Source organism: Cryptomeria japonica, chromosome 6 (assembly GCF_030272615.1).
Source record: "Cryptomeria japonica chromosome 6, Sugi_1.0, whole genome shotgun sequence".
Classification (NCBI taxonomy): Eukaryota; Viridiplantae; Streptophyta; class Pinopsida; order Cupressales; family Cupressaceae; genus Cryptomeria; species Cryptomeria japonica.
In genome coordinates, this window is record NC_081410.1 from 534,919,999 (window position 1) to 534,942,036 (window position 22,038).

At 36.7% G+C, this 22,038-nt stretch overlaps 1 protein-coding gene across 1 annotated transcript in view; it reads left to right on the forward strand.

Annotated features, from left to right (window-relative positions):
* Nucleotides 1-14,658, forward strand: part of LOC131068002 (tubulin-folding cofactor E) — a 215,867-nt gene extending 201,209 nt beyond the window's left edge. The window contains exons 9-15 of the mRNA XM_058003191.2: nucleotides 6,702-6,809; nucleotides 6,897-6,931; nucleotides 13,616-13,684; nucleotides 13,770-13,861; nucleotides 13,975-14,051; nucleotides 14,164-14,241; nucleotides 14,340-14,658. Coding sequence (XP_057859174.1) covers nucleotides 6,702-6,809; nucleotides 6,897-6,931; nucleotides 13,616-13,684; nucleotides 13,770-13,861; nucleotides 13,975-14,051; nucleotides 14,164-14,241; nucleotides 14,340-14,450 — 570 coding nt within the window. The 3' untranslated portion in view covers nucleotides 14,451-14,658. The remainder of the gene's footprint in view (nucleotides 1-6,701; nucleotides 6,810-6,896; nucleotides 6,932-13,615; nucleotides 13,685-13,769; nucleotides 13,862-13,974; nucleotides 14,052-14,163; nucleotides 14,242-14,339) is intronic.
* Nucleotides 14,659-22,038: the final 7,380 nt, after the last annotated feature.

Sequence of the window (22,038 nt, forward strand, 5' to 3'; positions counted from 1 at the left end):
TCCTCAATTTGCAGCATGTGACAAGCAGGGTGAAACACTTCATAGTCTTCCATTTGCTAGTGGAAGAGTCCATTCAATGAGCAAATGTCATCTTTTGAGCAACCATCGAGTTCAAGCACTCCTTCATCGTTTGGTTCCTTCTCGTCTTTACCTTCATGGGAATCCCACTCCCATTTGTTTGAGTCCTTTGAATCTGAGTCTGATGATGCAAGCTCCTCGCCGACAACGTGGGACCTTAGGTCAATGATGTACTTCCGCCTCCCTTTCTCCATGGAAAGGGTGTTCTTCTTCCAGTTGTGGTTCACCTTTGCTATAACCAGCCACCCTCTACCTAAAATGGTGTCATACCCCTTCTTCTTAAGTGGGATTACCACAAAATCCAGTAGGAAGGGTTGTGTGCCAATGGTCATCGGCTGGGCCATCAGGGTGCTGAGTGGCTTGATGTCGTGCTGGTCTGCTCCCACCAAGTTGAATGTGGGTGGCCATAGTGTTGGCAGCCCGAGCTTCTTCCATGTATCCTCCAACAGCACATTCATCCCCGAACCTCTGTCCACGATGGTGTCTTTGAGGATAGCCCCGAGAATTCCCATCTCCACTACCACAGGATGCCGACCACTATTTAAGGCCAACAACATTGGGTCAGCCGAGGGGCTGACCAGAACTTCTGCCTGGGACGCACCTGAAGGTGCGTGTGCAGTGGTTTGTACGAAACTGAAAATGGTTGTTCTCAGCTGTGGCATTGTGTCTAGAAGGTCTTTCACCCTTATGGACACCTCCATCTGCAAGACTTGCCCAATTATGTTATTTTCGGCTTCAATACGGGATGATGTATTCACCACCTCTGTATTGTTCCATTGTTCTACCGTCATCTCACGCTCAATGTTGTCTTTTGCCTCTCGTAATATCTCCTTCTCCATACGGGGGTCGGGATAAGTGGCCTTTTTGGTTTGAGCATGGGTGATTGCCAGTACTTCTTTATCACCCACCTTCTCAATATTGAGAAGATTAACCCCTGGCTTGGGGCAATTTGTCTCATCGTGGTCTCCAGGACCACACCATCTGCACAAGTGCTGTGGTGTCTCCTCTTTCTGGCAATCCCGCGCAAAGTGTCCCCACTGGCTGCATGCCCAACATTGAATCATCGATCGTCTCTTGGCATCGTACTGCATTCAACTCCCATTATTGCTATTATTATTGTTGCCTCTTCCTCCCCTTTAGTTACGTCTGTAACCGCTAGATGATGCTGTGGTGTTGGCTTGAGGCTCCGATGTGCCTGCTGTCGCTGACGACTGCTCTTGGGTGAAGAGCACTTGGTTCCCTCGTGTCTTCATGTTGTAGGGACATTCTTTGGTGGAGTGTCCCAACACTTGGCAAATATTGCAGAAGGCCTTGTTTGGACAGGAGCCTTTTGTGTGACCTTCCTCCTTACATTCTGCGCACCATACTTCCTCATTTTTGTTGGTGCTTCCCTTCATGCTCTTGAATTCCTTCATCATGCGATGCATATCCTTCTGAAGGGCTTGCACCTTTTTACTTGACCCCTCGTTGCTGCTACTTTCGTTGGAGGAGTCCTCTCCAGATCTGTCTTTCTTTTTCCTGGATGTCTTCCCTTCACTCTCAAGGTCCATTGCCCGATTATAGGCATCTTCGTAGGATGTGGGGGGTACAATTTTCATTTTCCTTTTGAGTGACGATTTTAAACCCTCCACAAACTATCTTTTCTTCAACCCATCGCCGGGCTGGTTATCCATTCTTCCCAGCAATTCCTTCAGGCGTTGACTATATGCTCGAATGGTCTCACTTTTCCCTTGCTTGGTGCTCGGGATTTCTGCTATGATCTCATTATCGTCTCTGAGGAGTCGAAACTCCGTTTCGAAGGCGTTGTGCAATTCATCCCACGTTGTCAGTTTGGTTTTATCAGCATCCGAGTACCAATCAATGGCTACTCCTCGTAGGGTGGAGGGGAATTGCACCACCCATTCCGCACTATCGGCCACGCCATTGACTGACCAGATTGTCTCACATGTACGACAATGCCGTATGGGGTCTTCTTTCCCATCTCCGGTGAACTTCGGCAATTTTTGCCGATTCGCCATTACGTTCCTTGGCGGCAGGCCAGTCTGCCCTCCGGAACTCGAACTTGACCCTCCAGGAACTCCTCCTCCAGACACTGGTCCTCCCGAAGGTACTTTGCCGAGATTTGGTCCGTTGGGTCCCACCAAGTTGCTCTGACTACCAAGGTGTGATGAGCCTGCACCGAACAAATTGCTTCTACTATTGTGACCTTGTGTCCTCCCGACACCTTCGGTCGCACCGGTATCCTCCGCCTCTTTGTTCTCGATCTCTGTTGCCTCTTCCCTCCTGGTCTCGACACCTCTGTATGGCGTGCACGGCTCTACCGTACTCCCGTCACCAATCTCTTGCAATGTTAGGGAAAGGTCCCCCAACTGTTTCCTGGTGGTTTCTATTAGTTTGGAAACTTGGCCCTCAACACCTGAGCCATCATTGCTAGTTGTGTTTTCTTTGGCAAGTTTCTTCAGTCGTCGTTGATGTTCTACTTGTTGTTCTAACCTCAGTGTCCTTGCTGCTGCCTCGTGCACATCTTCTTCCTCCCTCGGAACACGGTTTCAATGCTTATTTAGCGTCATGGGCATCAATTCCTTTTTTTTGTGGGGTTGAAGGTTCTTCGACGACTTTCGTCACGTTCCTCCTCTTAGCGACTCCTTTCTTCAAATTGTTGCAGAATTTGTTGTCGATGGGTCTTGCGTTAGGTTTCTTCCCGGCGAGTTTGGAGGGCAAGGAACGCTTGTGCTAGCAAGTTTGGCAAGTTGTTCATCAACCGATTTACGATGGGACTTACGCCAAGGGCACTCCACACTGTGCTCTTAGGGACATCCTCGGTCGTGGCCTCCTTTGGTACGTAAGTTTCGATGGATGCCTGGAGAATACAAGTGAAATCCCTTGTTAATGCTACCTCTCCTTCAAACAACTCCGTCGGCTCTTCCTTAGGATTGCTGCTGGTTCCCTCACTCACTGGTTGCCCCATTATCGTTGTGCGATGTAGTGGGTTCCCGTCATTCCAAGTTCAATTCGGCAACGGCACCAGATGTTTACCCTCTAGGTGAACAATTTAAAACATACAGATAGAATGCTTAACGATAAACAATAATGCCATAGATACCAGATGATAAGATCAAGCAAATATGAGAGATACTATTTCCATTCATAATCATGTTCTTATACAAGTTACCTTCCATGGTATATAAAGGTACCGAGGGGGTGCGAGGGACAATGGTCGCACCCGTAACTACCATCCCTCGGTTACATTACTAACAAAGTAAAGTACTACCTAATTAATTACTGTTTATTCCCATACAATATTACTGCCAACAATTAAGTTATATGTAGAAAGATTGTGTTGGAGTATCTTAAAAGGATCTAACCCTAAAGATAGTAAAAGCTCTAATTACCCCTATCATTCAGCTCAAGGTATGGAAACAATAGCACAAATCTATTTCAATTTTGTCGTCATGAAAAACATCTTTATATGTGTAATTACCACCATAGATGATTTTATATTTTCTAACAAGCATAAGAACCATGCAAATTGAAACAATGTTATCTCAGCTATATAAGTTCAAATAACGATTACAAGCTAATACAAATGGTGGTATAGGGAAGTACATTGAAAAGACACATTCAAGATTTCTCAAATCGCATGAAGCTAGTGTCCAATAGAAAACAATAAAGGAGAATACCTTGAAAAGAGAGTTGAAATGATCACAACAGGTAGGGAAGTGTATGACAATGTAGGTCTGGTACAAGTGGAAAATATGTTGCCGGTTTGGAACATCACTATTGTAGGTCCAAATAACTCCTTAAAACCTCCTAAAATTCACTTTGTGCAACCATGCCAAACAACCTGAGATAGACTCAACGGTACCAAACAATTTTCAAATTTTGCAAGCTAGTTTGGAAGTCCCCTCCAAGATTGAGGGACATCTGGGAGTCTTGAGGATGTCTCGACGTCCCCTAATGTCATTTTCCCGCATAAAATGTCTTAGAGACATCCCCTATTAGAGGAAACGTCCCAAAAACGACAGAGGGTACGTTGTGGTGGTGGAGGGATGGTTGGGGGATTTTTCCCTAGAGTTTCCGAGTCTCGGGGATGTCCCCATCTTGGAAACACGTGATTTTTCATGTGGGACGTGTCCCTATGGAACACTGCTTAGGAATCAATGTGCTTGTCAGTCAATGTAAATGGCAGAGAATATCATGAGAAAAATTGAAATATATGTTGCAGGACACTGCTTGTGACAGGTTGGTTACTTGAATTTGTAAATATTTATCCCTTCTTTCAAGGCTAAGGGGCTGAAACTCTGATATACAAGGCACTATGAAATTATGAATAACTCAAAAATAGGTGAATATGTTAGACTCTCAAAATATACATTTGGGTAAATTCAATCTACATCTAATTAACCCTCAAGGGAAGGCTATGAGTTACTGGAGGTGATTTCCCGAATTGCATTTGGAGAGGATTATCTGCCATATACTTTACTAACTGAGATTAAAGGGTTTTGAATTGCTTCTTTTTGGGGCATAAGTTGGTGGTTTGCAGCTACACCTACATTTTTGCAAGGCATTTGCTAAAAGAGGAGTTGGTATTTTCTCTGCTATGAAGTTATATATGACTGCTTAAAGGAGGTGATGAAAGGGTGCAGGCGATCCGTACCAGAGGTAGAAATGATAACATGAATATGTGGATTGGGTGATGAGTTGACTTAAAATATTTTAGGATATATTTAGTTCTCACCTTGATCTCTATTTTATTGGTTGGGGATAGCATTTTCAGTGTTTCACTCAAATTAAAAAACAATTAAGGTTTCTCCAGTGAGATCTTTCTGCGGTTAAACACAACATTTTTATTCAAGCACATCTTCCAGTGTTATACAAAAATGCTGCATTGAGGCTGGACATGAGTTTACTGCAAAAGTACAAAATGATCAATGCATGTTGGTCAAATTTTAGGCCGAACTGAGAATTTGATCTTGTCATGCCTCTTTACGTTGGGTGTCCAAGGTTGATTCTGAATGGGAGCAAATGCTATGGCTTTAAGGGACAACACAGAGCATATAGAGCTAAAAATTAGAAATATGAAAATTAATATCAGATTCATAATAAAGAAAAATAGTGCAAGCAGCCATCCATTAGATTCTTAGAATATAGAACCAGTTTTTTGTTTCCAAATTTTTATCTTTCTTCTTTAAAACCACAAGGAATATTCAAATAGCTTGTATTGAGTTTGGGGATGTCTTTAAGACCCAAGTTGGGAATACCAGCTGGATTTTCCTTGGATATCCTTGACATTTCATGGATATTGGTGGACAATTCCTTTTTGCTCTCCTGTTCTCAAAGTGCAAATGTGTTTCTTCTGACATGTATCTGACAAGTTCACTTTTTTATACTCTTTCTACTTACAGCCCTTTTGATGTTTTTGTAAACCCTTTGCTGTGCCTTGGTTTGTTGCATACCATAATGACAAACTATTATATCTTTAGTCATTGCATTCGCCAAATTGTCGGCTTACTCATAAAATCGGTATGCAATTCGCAAAAAATCGTCTAAAATTCATAGGATAACAGGCTGAGTTTTTTTCCAACGACGGATGACCAGTTCAAAGTTGTTGTTGAGAGGTATGAGGGCTGCAGAAGGGCCACAGGTCGATGCGATGCCTTGTCGGCAGTAGGGTTTGTAAATGACCGCATCAGGAGATGGGATATAAAAGTTTTTCGATAAAAATATTATTTTTTGCTTCTCCAAAAGACTTTATAAACCATGCTTATAAAGACTTTATAAACCATACTTTATAAAGTTGCACAATAATCATTTATACTTTATCAGGATATAAAAGTTGGGGATATAAAGACTTTATAAAATTGCCCGATTTAAATATAAAAGTTGTTGCCCGATATAAATGTTAACTAAAATTAAAAAAGTTAAAGCAAAACTTAAAAATTTAAATCAAGGCTTAATAGAGATAAACATTTACTATAAAAATTTTCGGATTTAACATTTAATATATTAAAAATTAAATATTTTAGAATATTTAATTCAGATTTTTAATTATTTATATATAAAATTTCACAAATTAAAATTAAAATATATAAATTAAAAGAAAAAAAATTAATATTGTTTATTCTGATATTTTTTTGGATATATTATTTATATTTTCTTAAAAATCAAATTTATATAAAGCGAATTTAATGACGAACTGTTTTTTCAAATTTTTTCCTGTTGCTGAATTTCATCTGAATTTTATTGTTGGCGAAATCGAATTCGAACTCAAATGCGGTGACTTAGATTATATCAACTAAGTGGCTGCTTACTTGAAGTTTAAGTAATTGATAGTTATCCTTGAAGTTTAAGTAATTGATAGTTAGCTGCTTACTTGATGTTTTTACATTTGGAGCATTGGGGCATGGTACCTTGTAGTTTGAGTGCAAATTATTTATGATATAGGAGATTTTTTTATTTTTTTTGAATATTAATGTACTAAACAAAATGGCAAGTAAATACTAAAAAGCACTCGTAATCTTTACCTTGCTTTCAGGATACCAAGTAGGTTCTCATTTCAATAACTGATTTATGTTTTCTAACTAGATGTTAGTAAATTACTTCTTTTCGTTCTTGATATGCAGGAGGTTCGACTTTCTGAAAATCCAATTAATGATCCAACTAAAGGAGGTGCATCACGTTATATATTAATTGGAAGACTTTCAAAGATTCTCATGTTGAATGGAAGTGAAGTAAGCTATTACGTGTATTATTTTCAATACAGAATAATTTAGTCAGTAGAATGGATAATGGTAAGTTCATTACTGTGCTCTTAACAGGTTAAACAACGTGAAAGAAAAGATTCGGAAATCAGGTTAGTCTCTTTTTTTCCATAAATAAGAAAACTGTACTGTTACATACTTTATTTGTTTCTTGTGAATAGAGATTGTGAGGATTGGGGCAAGCTTGATATGAGTGTATGCTTTATTCTCCATCCCTTCATTTCCCCATGGATGTTTTGTTCAAATATCAGCCAAGTGTAAAACATCTTACATTTGGAATTGATATGTTTGAAGTTTTTAATGGATTAGTAAATATGCAGGAACTGTATATGATTTCAAGGATTAATCACAATGCTTGATAGATCAAGTACATTCTATAATGCATTGTCTCAATCTTAATTTTATATGTTGAGGATACAATTTCTTGATTTTTTTTATGCATAGTTAAGTTATTGAGTAAGGTAAATAGGTTTTGAAGGGGTCTTGAAACCTTGCGCAACAAAAAGCTGCCTAAAACCAGAAAACAACAGGGTACTAAGAGCAAACCATCAGCAAAACAGTAGAAGAACAACGGGCAAGAAAACAAGGGCTAAAGCCTGACACAACTACTGTAATTGCTTCAAGTATTTTGCGGCTTCAAGATCCTTCCAAATTAGGCAATCATGCAGGTTCTTCATCTTTTTAATAACCTTTGTCTGGTCCTCCGTAGGCTTAGAATGGCTCTGGGTTCTGGCAGATGGACCTTGCACCTTTGCAGCAGACTTATTTCCCTGATATTTCCTTGCATCGTTACTAGCAGCTTCACCTTTCTTAACATCACTAGCAGCTCCAGTATTAGCCCTAATAGTCTTACCTTTCTTATCCTTCTCCACAATCTTCAGACCCTTGACCTTGTCATTAAGAATCCAGAGGCCAGCAGAACTATTTTGAATGGTAGATTGGTTGACACTCTCCACAGTCTCAAGTTTCTTATGGACATTATTGATAGTTTCCTCCAGCATACTATATCTGCTCCCATGATCATTTCTTATAACATTCACATCCCTGGCAACCTCCTCTAATAAAGTTAGCATTTTAAATTCGTCTCCCATACCCTTCCCAACATCACTCCACCATTAACATTATCTAACCTGCTATGAAGGGTTTGAATTCTCTCCTTTATAAGGGTGATCTCATTAAAGAACCAACTAGATTGCCTAAGCTGATCACTAGCTGCACTTGTAGCAAGACCCATGGCATCCTCAATTTGCTCCATAGGGTTGTGACCTGAAATATCCTCCTCTATATGGCCAAGATACTCACTAGCATGAGGCATATACATCTCACCTTTGCCCACTTCCTTATCAAGGATGTCCTCCTTAGTGCTCTGTTCTTCCCTTAAAATTTGCTTTCCCCTTTCCCTATACCCTTTCTTGGGTTTTTTTCCAGACTTTCTGTTCTTGTCTACAAAATCTTCCTCATCATTGCTAGTGGAAGAACCATGCAACCAGGAAATCTGGGGTTTGGTTCTTTTCTTAGATTTGTTAGAAGCCGATCTCCCTTCAAAATCATCAACATCCCATTCCTCTTCATCCTTTGGGGCAATGTCCTCAGTATCAGTGGACATGCCCGGGTAGTGGAATCTGATATGTTTATTGTTGGGCTTAGTGTGCTTAGGCTCCTGTTGCACTGAGATAGATTTTGTATGTTTCATAACCAACATAATTAAGCCTTCATAGAGAACCGAGAGTCTAGCATTTTTCTTGTGATCCTTAATCTTGGCTTCTGAAGAGGACAACAAGTCAAATTTAAAAGACAACTAATTTATGGCGAAAGTGATTTAGTAAAATAAAATGGTGGCCAAACAAACTAGTAAATCTCCCATGCAAAGTGAAATACCTCGTAATAGTCTCTGTGATCTTTGCCTAAAAGGTTTTAATGGAATTGGTTTTCATAGGCTTATCTCTTTCATGGTCTTTGAAGAATGTATTCAAGGCATCATCTAACGCCTTTCGATCCCTAAAGATTTTCCTCCCTTTAGACCTATACTTGTGAGTTTCTTTTTGTTTTGTATTTGTCTGTTTATGCCAAATCTTGTCAAATTTGTATCATTTAACCTAATTCTTACATTCTCATACCAAATCATATCCAATCAGTCAAATAAAAATGAGGAAATAATCATACACAATATCTAGCTCTCTTTTAGGATTGAAGTTGGTTACTATTTCCGTCCAATGAATGATATTGATTTGGGTCTTAGCTTATGTCTCTAGGCTAGGATGCCATTTCAACACATTTTACACCCTAAGTTGCACTCAAAATATGACTCTTGAGGAGGCTTGGTCCCATGTCAAGCCAAATATATCCTTATTCAAAGTATTGGTAGTGAGGCTTGGGCAGTTATTCTAATTGGACAATAAAAATCCATAGAGAGGAAAAGCCGACCGCTTATATATGTTGGCTATTGTGAGGATGGTTGAGTCTTATTGGTTATTTGATTCTATTTCTAGAGATGTTTTGTTTAGGTGGTATGCCTAGTCAATAAGGGCTTTTCTTTGATGGATTACTCGTCACCAACTTCTCCCTTATTACCTACTCCATCTCTTAAGGATTTCTTATTTCTCGAGGATGAGGATTTTGTTCTAGATCCACCACCACCAATTATACCGACTTTTCCTTAATGGGCTCACATGACTCTTGATGCAGTTAGATCATTAGTTCATGATCCTTCAAATTCTTGTCATACTTGCTCACAAACATCGTGTGTTAGTCTTTTGCATCATGCCATTTTAGATGATCTTCAAAAGATTTCAAATACGGTAGGTATTTCTGAATTGGATACAACTATGGCAGAAGAATATTCGTCTTTAATGAAGAATCATATTTGGGATCTTATACCTTTTCCGAAAGGAAGAAAGTTGTTTCGATGCAAGTGGTGTATCACACCAAATATGTAGCTAATTTTTCTAACTATAAGTACAAGGCCCATCTTGTGGCAAAGGGGTCTTCACCCTGTAATGTCGTAAATTGTAACCCCTTTAAAATTTCACTCCTTTTTGGCCTTTGCTTTAGTGTGCCTCCTTTTGTATCATTTTGAGCCTATTTTGGCCTTATCTCATCCGAACTATCGTCATATGCTAATGAAGTGACCTGATCCTATGTCTTGGGCTTGTGCCCTCTAAAACCACCTTTTTTTTGTCCCTTTTTGGCTTGACTATGGCGCCTAGCACCCTAGTCCCTCCAAAAGGGACCCAAATTTGAATATTTGCAAGTGTTGGTTCTCGCCATTTGTGATCCAATCCCGATATTTGGATGATTGTTTGAAGTTGGCCTAAATGTGAAAATACCTTGAGAACCCTATCTGAGGCAATCACTTATCGTTCACAAGAATCAATTAAGAATGCACAAGATATCATTCCGATACAAGAGTCTTGATTCCTTCATTCAAAAGGAGATATAAGTACAAGGATCATCAAGCTACAACAACTTATCTTCAAGTATGTTTTAATGATACATTTTGTTATGATTTGTCATGTTATTGTATCAACACTTGGAGGACTTATCTAAATAGTATGGCATCACCACATTTATCAATCCTAAGATGTAATCTTGTCAATTGAGCATTTCATTTCTAATTTAGCCTCTTCCCTACTAGAAGTAAGCTCTCTTTCTCATCATCATAGTTGTTGTGGAGATGAAAACACCAATACGGGGTGTGACTTAGGCAAGCCCCTCTTCAACACAACTATTTTTCCGTCTTCTCTATGTGTAGGTTATAGATCTGACAATAGAAAGTTGCAAATTTGTATAGAGCAGACTGAGATGAACAGTTCTAGACTTCGAATAAGTGGAAACCCCTGACTATGCCGATTCTCACACCTGACTGACTTTTAAGCTGAATTTTGGAGGGAACGATATACAGTGCATCCTAATTCGGAATCCGAAGCCTCAGTTGAAGGAAGCACCTTCATGACTAGGGCGCCTAGCTCTATAATCCAACACTTTTAGCTCCATATTTCAATAACAGATTCCTCTCTCCATCTCATTTCCAGATATATACTTCTGAGTTTTCTTTTTGTTTTGTATCTGTCTGTTTATGCTTAATCTGGTCAAATTTGCATCATTTAACCTAATTCTTGCATTATCATACCAAATCATATCCAATCAATCAAATAAAAAGGAGGAAATAGTCATACACAATATCCAGCTCTCTTTTAAGACTGAAGTTGGATCTTGGTTGCTATCTCCTCCAATGAATGATATTGATTTGGGTTTTGGCTTATGTCTCATGGCTAGGACCCCATTTCAACACATTTTACACTCTAAGTTGCACTCAAGGTGGGTGTTGGCATGAATGAGGTAAACTTTATCTAGTTGCTTACTTAGTTCTTTTTCCTTTTTGTCTCATTTCATAGGATTTTGAACATGGTGTGATCTTAATATGTCTTACTCTTTTATCTTTGTCTATATAGCTAAGTTATTTCATTATACTGTAATATATCGTAAATCATTTGTTCAGTGGCAATATAACAAACTTTCATTGCAAATCTCTTTGTAGAAAGCTTGTTGGCTTTGCTAATATATTGCTGTAGTTGTGGATTTTGTCATTTTTCCAACTTTGAACTCTAATTTTGATCTATGTATGAAGGAAATCAATAATTTGTGTTCTAAGTTTTGTAGTATGCGTTTTTGGAAGAATATTTTTACAAATTTATATGTTCTTTTACCTTTCAAAATTTTACTGAGTTTTTGCTGAGTGAGTTTTTGAAATTTCTGTGTTTGCTGAGTTATTGTGAAGCCCAAGTTTTTGAACTATGGTTCATCCTAATATTGTCCATATGTGTATTTCTCCAGACTACAGGACATGCTTTAGATGGCCATAAAGAACACGGCCACTTTTTAGGGGATGACACATGGGTTAGTCAAGGGATAAGTTTTTCTTTTTGAATGTCTTCTAGAGATTTCATTTTGATAGCTAAGCATTACTTGAGCCCTGGCCCATTTTTTCCAACCCTTACCTTCGTCATGACCCTACCCCAATTTGTCCCAAATAATTGAAAAAATCTTTATCTTTTGGTTCACCAAAACCGAGATATATTTTTTCTACACTACCTGAAACCATTAGTATTTAGTGTGCATCATTCATAATTATTGTAATATCAGGAGCAATATTCATAATGGAAGTAGAAATTTGGAAGATTGCCAGAAGCGATAAAATTTACTACCGTTGAAATCAGTCAGCTTTTTTCCTACTGCTGACAGAGCTAACTTCATCTCTGCCCTTATTATTTTGTTTGGAACTGCAGTGTCACATTGACAACAGCAAGGATGGAAATTGATGTGCTCACTTTTTGTTTGAAGGAAAACACCAGGCCAACTGTGGTCCATATGTACTTGTGTAAGGAAATGCACATACTATAAAATAAATGGCACAAGATTAGATAAGTACTACTAATCCAAATCACCTTGAGGATGCATCTCTTGTCTTGAGGGTTTGGGAAGATGTATGCCATTTCCATATTGGAGTTCCACTACACGAAAGTGGCTAGGAAATGTTCTTGGTAGGATTTGTAAATAGTGTCCATCCTCAGTACATCTTGCTCCTAAGGTTTCTGATAATTTTGGAGACATCTTGCCGTTCCCAGCTAGGCTAACATGAAAAAATAAGAGACACTAAAGGGATTGAGGGGCCTACCAAGGCCCATCCTATCTCCTTTCATTCTGTCAAAACTGGAACTAAAGCTTACTGAGCTTTTAGAAAAGGGGACAGAAAAGAGAGCCAGGTGTTGAGAAAATTAGCATGCTGCTGGAACAGGGAGGTTTTTCAGAGTTGGATCTGATTTCTAATTGGCATTTTTTCATGACTTGTTGACTAATTTTGTAGCTGTATTGTGTACTATGTTCTTTAGTCTGTTACTATGACTGAGTCAGGCTCCTTCAAATGAATTACAATAAAATTGAGGGGACATCTGCTTTCATTGAGAGACGTATGTGGTGGTGACATCATTCCCCAAAGCAATAGATGATGATGTCCATTTGGTGGTGCTGTTTGAAATGAACTACTTACAGTTTGACATGCTTAAAAGGGTAGGGTAGTCTTAATCTTATAATTCTTGTTTGATCTCGTGGGCAAGAAATGATCTTAAAGCAAAGTAACAAAGGATAAAATCAAAATGCCTTTTTTTACTAGTATTGAGCTTTGTTGTGTTTATGGGTTTTTTTAAGAATTCATTTTTTGGACCTTTACTTAAGTTTCATTATTGAAACCTTCTATTCACAAATCATCTATGAAAATGTGTTTCGCAGCCTAAGAGTGAAGTTTAATTGATTTTAATCATTGGAAGAATTGCATATAAGATATATAGGTCACTAGCAGATTACATCTCTGTTTACCTTAATTAGTCTGCATGATATAGTCAGAAGAAAATCTTGCCAATTCAATATGCAGTTCTCAATGATGTAATTAGAGTGTTCAGGGTGTTGGAAGTTGTTAGACTTACAAATATGATACTATTGCATTTATTCCTGTAAAATAATTCTGGATGCCATGATAATATGAAGGGCCTTATGATTAATAATTCCTAATTTAAGGTCCGTCCAAATGCAGAACACCATTGCTCTTCGTTTTTACTTTGTCCCATGTTAATGGTTACCGAAAATATTTTTTTAGTATCTCAGTTGTGAATCTGTGATCATAAAGATTGCCTGGGTGCATAAATCATCCGTTAAAATGTGTCCAAAATTCTTCTGCAAAAAAAATTGTGGATAGCTACTGAACATAGAAATCCATATTGTAGGTATGTACGGTTAGTTATGACTACAATGCAAGGCAAGAGTCGGGAAGAGATTTTGCAACAACACCCAAGGTAATTTATGGTGTAGTTTATCAAATATCGGGACTCAAGAATGAATGTATAGGATGCTAATATTCAGATGATAAAATGTGGACAGGTTTTATGAACTCAAGGCAATACATGATTTGCCTGATGAAAACTTGTCATTTGGGGTAACTGGTCCTCAAAAAATGGCAGCAGGACTTATTTGTGAGGATCTGGCATCTATTTTGATACAGTTTAAGAAATTTATGATATAAAAAAAAATCTAGTGACCTTTGTTTATGACATTTCTCTGATATGCTGTGTTTGATCTTTTACAGCAATCACATTAACATACGTAGGAACAACTGCTGGGGAAAAGGCTCCAATAACAAAGAAGTTGCCAGCTACAACAACGGTATATCCATTTCTTATTTTTGTTTTACACCTCTAAGATGTGTTTTTCTCATTCTATCTTTAGCAATTCATGATTTTAGTTTTGACATTCTTCTCTGGTTTTGCGGACTCAGGTTGGAAAATTGAAAATGCTTTGCGAAGGGTTCTTTAAATTGAAGCCTACCAAGCTAAGGCTGTTTCTCAAAGAAGAGGTGCATATCACATTCTGGACAAGGGATTAGGTCACAAATGGTCATTTGAATGAAACTTATTATATGAATATTCTAATAGTGGAATATATGTGATGTAGGACACGCCTTTTCCAACTCCTCTCATTGATGACATGGAAACACTTGTGGATTTAGGAATTGGGGCCAATGGAGGGTTTATACTAATAGATGACACAGACAACAAGCTGTAGCATTTTTCTTCTCCCTGCATGAATGAACCAATTGATCTGCTTGTTTAAAATGTTCAGTTGCCCAGATTTTTGTTGCATCATATTTTTATTTTATCAGTGTTACCCAGGGACGTGTTTCCAGTATAATTTGACCCGTCCCGGAAACTCGGAAACTTTCGGAAACCTGTACTCTGGCTGTCCCATAAAATTAATGATTGAATTTTGATTATTTGTTTGCCTTCCACTCTCATGCAAACTCTCAATTTAAATTATTTAACACAAACGTCATATGTTAAGGTTTTATAGTGTACATAAGCATGCTTTATCCATGTTTTTATACGAATATTTCAAATTTCCCTATATATTTTAAATTTTCCCTATTTTTCATGTAGCTGTCCCCACTGCCATCTCCTGCCGTCCCCTACTCTGGGAAAAAAAAATCCTTCCCCGAAACCCGTTTCCTCGTCCCCCTGTCCCGGAAACTCAGGGTAACATAGTATTTTATCAATTAATCTTCTGTTTCAACTCTACTTTTTGTAATGTTAATTATCTTAACTATCAGAGCGTCATACAAGATATTAAATAATCCAGCATCCTGAAGGTTAGGAATTCTCTGCATGGACATATGAAATGCAAATGAAAAACTTTTATCACTCCATTTTAGAGCTTCTCTTTCTTTACAACAAAGCATGAATGGATATTATATGATATATACCTTAAGTCACATTTAGATCTAATTGTTGAATGCTAAATGTATTTGCTGAATCATGGATGCATTTTGAAACGATATGTTTCTCATAATTGACAATAAAGTTAGGAACATTGCCCCCCTCTCAGTTTCCTCAAGGATACAAAACTTGTCAAGATTTTAAGCCCTTGTCTCAACAACTAATGGTATTCTAGAGATGGTATGATTGAGAAGGAAGCAAGTTGTGCTAGAAGTGGGAAGGGGAGGAGCAATTTGGTGGACAATTTCCTTGTTATCATTCACTTGGAAAATAGAGCTCCTAGACCTATCAAGCATCTCAAGGTTGTCCTTAGTAGGTCAGATCAACAAAAAAAAATGCAGTTGAAAATGGTGGGTCAGGCAGACCTGAGTATTGTTTTAGAGGGCACCTACCATTGCATGTAAAAAAGCTTGTAACAATTGGTCTTTATTGCTCACCTTTGTTCCTGTGTTTTTATTATTGTCTATTAATATTTTGGTTGGCTAGTGATTTCCCCAAGTTTTGTTTTGATTACAGTTTGTCCTAGTTCTATACTCAAGTGAATGCTTGATATAGGAACCAGTAGTTGTACGGGGTCCAATAGTCGTTATAGCAATTGTGCATATAACATATAATATCCAGTCTTGCCACATATTTATACTATATGATGTACAGGGAGAGGGACCAGTAGTTGTACGGGGTCCAATAGTCATTATAGTTGTGCATATAATATCCAGTCTTGCCACATTTATACTATATGATGTAAATAAACAATCTACATGTAATTAAAAAAATTACCAAATATTGATCAAAATGGACCAATACTTGAACATAAGAGAACCCATAAATGTTATATAAAAAAGACATAAATACATTAATTAACAAGTGAAATGAATCATTTTTTGTTTCAAATAAAATATCATAGCTATCCACTATATATGTGTCATTTATAAAATAAGATACTCACTTAAACAAGTAGTGTTATCATAGTGTGAAAATATTATTCTTATGTGTACAACTATTGGGGTAGCAATGTATATGCATTGGAGTATTTCATATTAGTAATTTGTCCTATCACAAATATAAAAGGTGAACACAATAAATTCCTTGTTTTTCTCCATGAAATGTGAGGGATTGTCCAAAAATTTTAGTGTTCAACAATTGGTCCCTTTGTGTTCATGTAAGTTTTATTTTATATCATAATATGTTGTTTTTGTGTTCAACTATTGGTCCTTTAGTGTTGGATATAAAAGTTAGAGATAACATATTTATTATTTTTTTTGATTTTTTTTTGGTAGGTAATAGGCCGAAGCCACATTATTTTGAATTATTATTATTATTATTATTATTATATTGACCCTAGAACTTCCCCATTTTTATGGAAGGCCAAGAGCCACAGCTTAGAATTCATTTTAGATGTCCCTATTGTGAATTGAACTTGGGTCTCCACAGTGAGAACCCAGTGTTTTAACCAGTTAAACTCAACCCCTTAGACATAACACATTTATGATTACTAATAGGTATTTGGTCCATTTAAGTTTCATATAAGTTATATTTTACACAAAAATACGATATTATATTAATTACAAATGATATTTTTTAATTCAACAATTAGGGATTTTTAGATTAAGTTTTGGTCGAATCTTTAAAAAGTCATTTTTTTGACCCTTCGCACTAGACGTGTTATTTTGACGACTTGCATGATGAGTCACGCCTTAAAACCTTAATTGTAGATAGTTAAGTGTCCATATTACATTTTAAAAAAAAAACGGAGGTCTTACGATATTCCATGTGACGGCTACATTTTAACGAAGTTAGCCCTAACGACTACTGGTCCCTCTCCCCATGTGACCAGTAGTTTGTCCTAATAACTTTTAGTTTGACTTATAGTAATGTTGCTATGTTTTGCATTGCTTCAAACTTTTCAATAAATCGGTAATGGTTTGTTTGTCATCGTTTTTTTGTTTCTATAATCCAATATATAGAAAAATATGTATACACAAAAATATTGTAGCATATATTAGTACATTAACTCATACTTGTCGAGAGAGATGCACACCACACCTTTCTAACCATAATCATTGTTGTATTAGTGGAGTATGAAGGCTTGAGTATTCCATGGTGATAGGTCCATGTGGATAATGTTGCATTAGATTACCTTGTTTGGAACTTTGAGTAAAATAAATACAAGTTGTAACTCTTACAATTGATAATGTTAAACAATATGCGCTACTTCATAAAGTAAAGTAGTATGCCACCATAGGTTGTAATCTTTGAGAACCTATTGCACCATTACAACTTCAAATTTGAGTGGCATATTGGAAACATTGCACACCTATACCTTTTCAGTCATTATGAATCTAAATATGTTATATTGGGCATAAAAACGATTAATGTACATTATTGCATTGAATAACCACAAAGAAAGCATTGTGCATGCACACGTATTTCATTAGCTAACATACACTCCTTTAATGTAACATGATTAGATTGCATTTATGATGTTGGATTGCTTGCTAAGTTGCTTCCTTAATGCTTGATAGGTTATGCATGCACTTGGTTTTATAGTTTACTTCATGCTTGACTTAATCCATTTGGAGTCTTAGCCAATGCCTATGTTACTCATTTTCAATATAATATTGAGCCTATCTAACAATTATCCAGTAGCATAATACTAATAGACAATGTGCTAAGATTCCAAACAATAATAGCTAAAGCATGTTTTAAATTCTACTTCTTTAGCTTTCTATCATCCTGATAATGAATCACAAAGTGTGATTCAAAATGTTGATGCAAAAAAGACTAACACAATTTAATCTAGAAACATTTATTTGTCAAAAGATAGACTTTTGAACCAAGGGTGAATGAATTCATGTGCGATGTTTGTTGCCACTGCAATTTCGGCTCCCGCCTCTGCTGTGCGCGCTGCTTCCCCTGCAGCTACGCATTCCCTCCTGGGTGCGGCCTCTGCAGTGGGTGGTGAGGGTTTGGCTCACCCTTCCTTGGATTCTCTTATTTCCTCCTCGGCTGTGATTGTAGCGGCTAGGATTTTTGGTTTTGGGGATGTGACGACGACCTTTGGAGGCCTTTCTGCTGGTTTTAAATAGGTGTTCAAGTGACGATCTGGTGATATAGGTTTTATCCCTGTCTCATGTGCTATCTCAGTGAAGGTGAATAAGGAGATTGAGCTGGATATAAAACACAATGTGTCTGTTTTTCTTGATCATGGTGTTATCTATCGGTTCAAGGGTTTTTGGCCTAGCCTCCCTAAGCTACATGATTGGATCTCCCATTATTGGGAGCCTCTTATAAATGGTACTATTCATATTTACCCTATGGCTAAAGGTTTTTTTATTGCAAAATTTGAGAATGTCGAGGATAGAAAGAAAATCTTTTGTGAAATTTTTTTGTTGTTGGAAGGACAACTTCCCTTTAATGGTTAAACCTTGGCACTCTGATTTCAATCTTTTTTTTGAAACGTTTAATAAGATTTCGGTTTGGGTTAGGCTTCCTTATCTCCCTCTTCATTTGTGGGTTGATTCTCTTTTTGGGGAAGTTGGTAATGTTCTTGGGGATTTTCTGTTGGTGGATGATGATTCATCTAACATTCTTCACTCCACCTTTGCTTGTATTTTGGTTGAGCTAGATGTTTCAAAAAGACTGCCTGTTGAGATCATTATAAATTCTTCTATGGGCAGTTGGGTTCAATCTTTGGACTATGAAGGGATATCTTTTATGTGTCGAAGATGTTTCTAAATGGGTCATGCAGCTGAGCATTGTGGGTTTGAAAAGAAGACTTTGTCGGCCTCATGGTGGAACGGTACTTCAAATCAACATTGCATGGTTGAGAAGAAATATGATATTCATAAGGGCTCTCAAATGGCAGCGTAGATATTATTGTTTCTTCTCAAACTGTTATGGCTTCCAGTGGCGTGGTTGTTGAGGCTGGTCTGCAGTCTCATGTCCCTCATGTTGTTTCTGTGGGTGGAATTGTGCCCCGAGTGTCTACATCCGGGGATTGTGCTTTGGCTGTCAACTCTGGTAGTGTTCATGATGATGCTTTGCCTGGAGGGAGTATTTGTGCCTCTAAGAAGGGGGGTGTTGCTAGTGCTCCTCAAATTTTTGGTGGTTTAGCGTTGAGTTCATCGAATTGGTTTGATGCGGTTGCTAAGGTGGAAGAGGGTTGGATAATTGTTAAGGGAAAGAAATCTAAGATGCCTATGCCCTCTTTTGACACAACTCTTCGTTCCCAAAAGGCAATACTAAAGGTAAATCTTGAGGGTCCCTGACTAAGGGTGATTGGGTTGGAGTTTTCTCTTGCCCTTTCTTTGGTTTTTGATTGCTTGTTGTTTTTTTGTGTAGCTTTTGTTTAGGTTGTGGGTGCCTATTGGTTATACCCTCTTTGTGTCCCTTTTTGAGGTTGGTTTTGTCTCTACCCCATTGATGTTTTACTGAATATGTTTCTATGGGGTTGTTTATTTGTAGTTATCTGTTTTGACTTAATATCTTGTTAAGTCCAAACTGATCTTTTTTGTAAAGGGTTTTGGGTCCCTTCAAAACTTGTTTTTTTTCTAATCCAAAACATTTATCTATCAAGAGTCTTTTACACATAATAGAGGATAATAATGACTTTGAATTATTCTTGTTCAAATTTGAAAATGGGGACAATGGAGGTAAAACAAAAAATATCATTATCATTGATGATCATCATAAACACATCATTAAAATAAAATCAAAGAGGGTATATAAAGTTCACTAAATTAGAAGATCTTCCATATGCAATGTACTATAGTTATTGCAAGATCAACTTATCACATTGCATCTTATTAAACTAATAGGTAAATATTAAAGTGCCTCACCACGCCTCAATAATTCCTTTTGTGATTGGGATCAATGCATGGGTATATTGTGGGGGGATATATCACATCAAAACATACACTTCAAGATCTTATTGACAACAACTTGATTCAAAAAATAATTGTTCATGTTAAAGACATTAATGACAAAGGAAATACAACCTCAACACATCAATTTAATGAATATAATCAAGAGGAAATGAGTAATTAGGATTTTTTAAAATGATAGTTATAATAAATATATTAGTTTTTTGAAACATGTAAGCATGCATCAAGTATATTAACTATCAGTTATATGTATGAAGGTTTAAACATAATGGCAATCAAGCAAATGTATACATCATGTGAGCATAAATGATACTTTATGTGCTGATATAATGGTTGACTTAGAATTCCAAGGAACATTAAAATAGAACCAAGAGTATAGAAAGAAAATTAATGTGAATTTGAAATTACAAAAGTCACATAATCTACTTTCATTTTCTTAAGCTTCAATGTGGTAACATAAAAACCTTTAGTGAAACATCACAAAATAAAGTACATCTACTAGAAGTTATCTTCATATGTTTATTCTACTAGAAGTTATCTTCATATGTTTATTTTGTTCACAACAACATATGCATAGATCATGCATGACCACTATCATTTATGGATGATGGAATTATTAAAAAATAGTCCCTTGAGGGGCATTTATTCATATGACATGTTTTGGCATTTTTTTCCTTTGTTTATCACTTGCTTTCTATGATAAATCATATCATATTATACTCTACTCATGTTCTTCGTATGTTTCCTCTTGATCTTACCACCTTGAGACAAGCTATTGTTGCATTTTTGTAGGTTTCATGTGTCCATGCTTGCTCCCATTGGGGAACAATTGGGCACATATATCCTAATTCACATAGTTCATACTAATTGATCAAACACATAGGTCACTATATCTTAAGTATGCATTCTATACATTCTATATTCAATTTTTAATCACATTTTCACATTTATATATCATATCCACTTCTCATACTTGATTAAAGTCTCAACTTTTATTTTCAATTTCTCGTCATCAATTTATGGGCACCTTTTAACACACAATTTGAAGGGGCATATTATTTATTTATTTTATTTCCATTTTTTTTAGTTTTTACAGGTTGGTGCTTTTCCTTTGACAATATAATAGGTCGATTGGACACCTATTACATATTAGGAACAAACATAGCACCCATGTTCTAATTTCACATATTTCTAGATTCTTGAAATGTCATATGCTTTGTTTAACTCTTTTTCTTTTGTTTCTACCTTTTCGCACTTCCTCACTTTGCACACACACCAAAGTGGGGTAAAATATAAAGAGGAAAAGTGCACACCTCACCCTTTCATCTCTATGTTTTAAGCCTCTTTACATGGATGCCTTGAATGTATGATTCTACTTTGGCTCTTTTAGTGCACTCACTAACCAAAATCTAAATCCAATAGTTTATAATGTCATATCATTCTTCTTAAAACATGTCGATTTGATTCTCTTGGATTGATGGAAATTTGTCCCCTAAACCAAATCATGAGCATAATCTTATCAACTATATACAATTTTAAGTTCACATTCAAAGCCAAACAATACTAGAAATGATAATTACTCATCAACATGCACACCATAAAATTCAAATTATGCACCTATGTTTGTGTATTTAAGGAATCATCCCAGGACACTTTAAATCATTGAATCAATCACATTGAAAATGAACAAGGAAAAATATTGTCATTTCTTATTCACATATTTGATCATACACTTAGTCTTAGTTTATATCAAGAATAGATAATAGGCATCCAACATTTTCTATTTCTCTATTTAGTTTTATGTTTAAAGATTAATGCTGAAAATAGGTTTTCATTTTTAAAATTGTCATAGAGAAATTATGTTTGAAGTAAAGATTTTTGTAAAATTATTTTAATCGAAAATTTCATATTACTTTATTATATATTTTTTCAAATTAAAATTATAACAACCTTTGACTTCTTATACCCATGACATTTGATATATGTTCAAAGTAATAC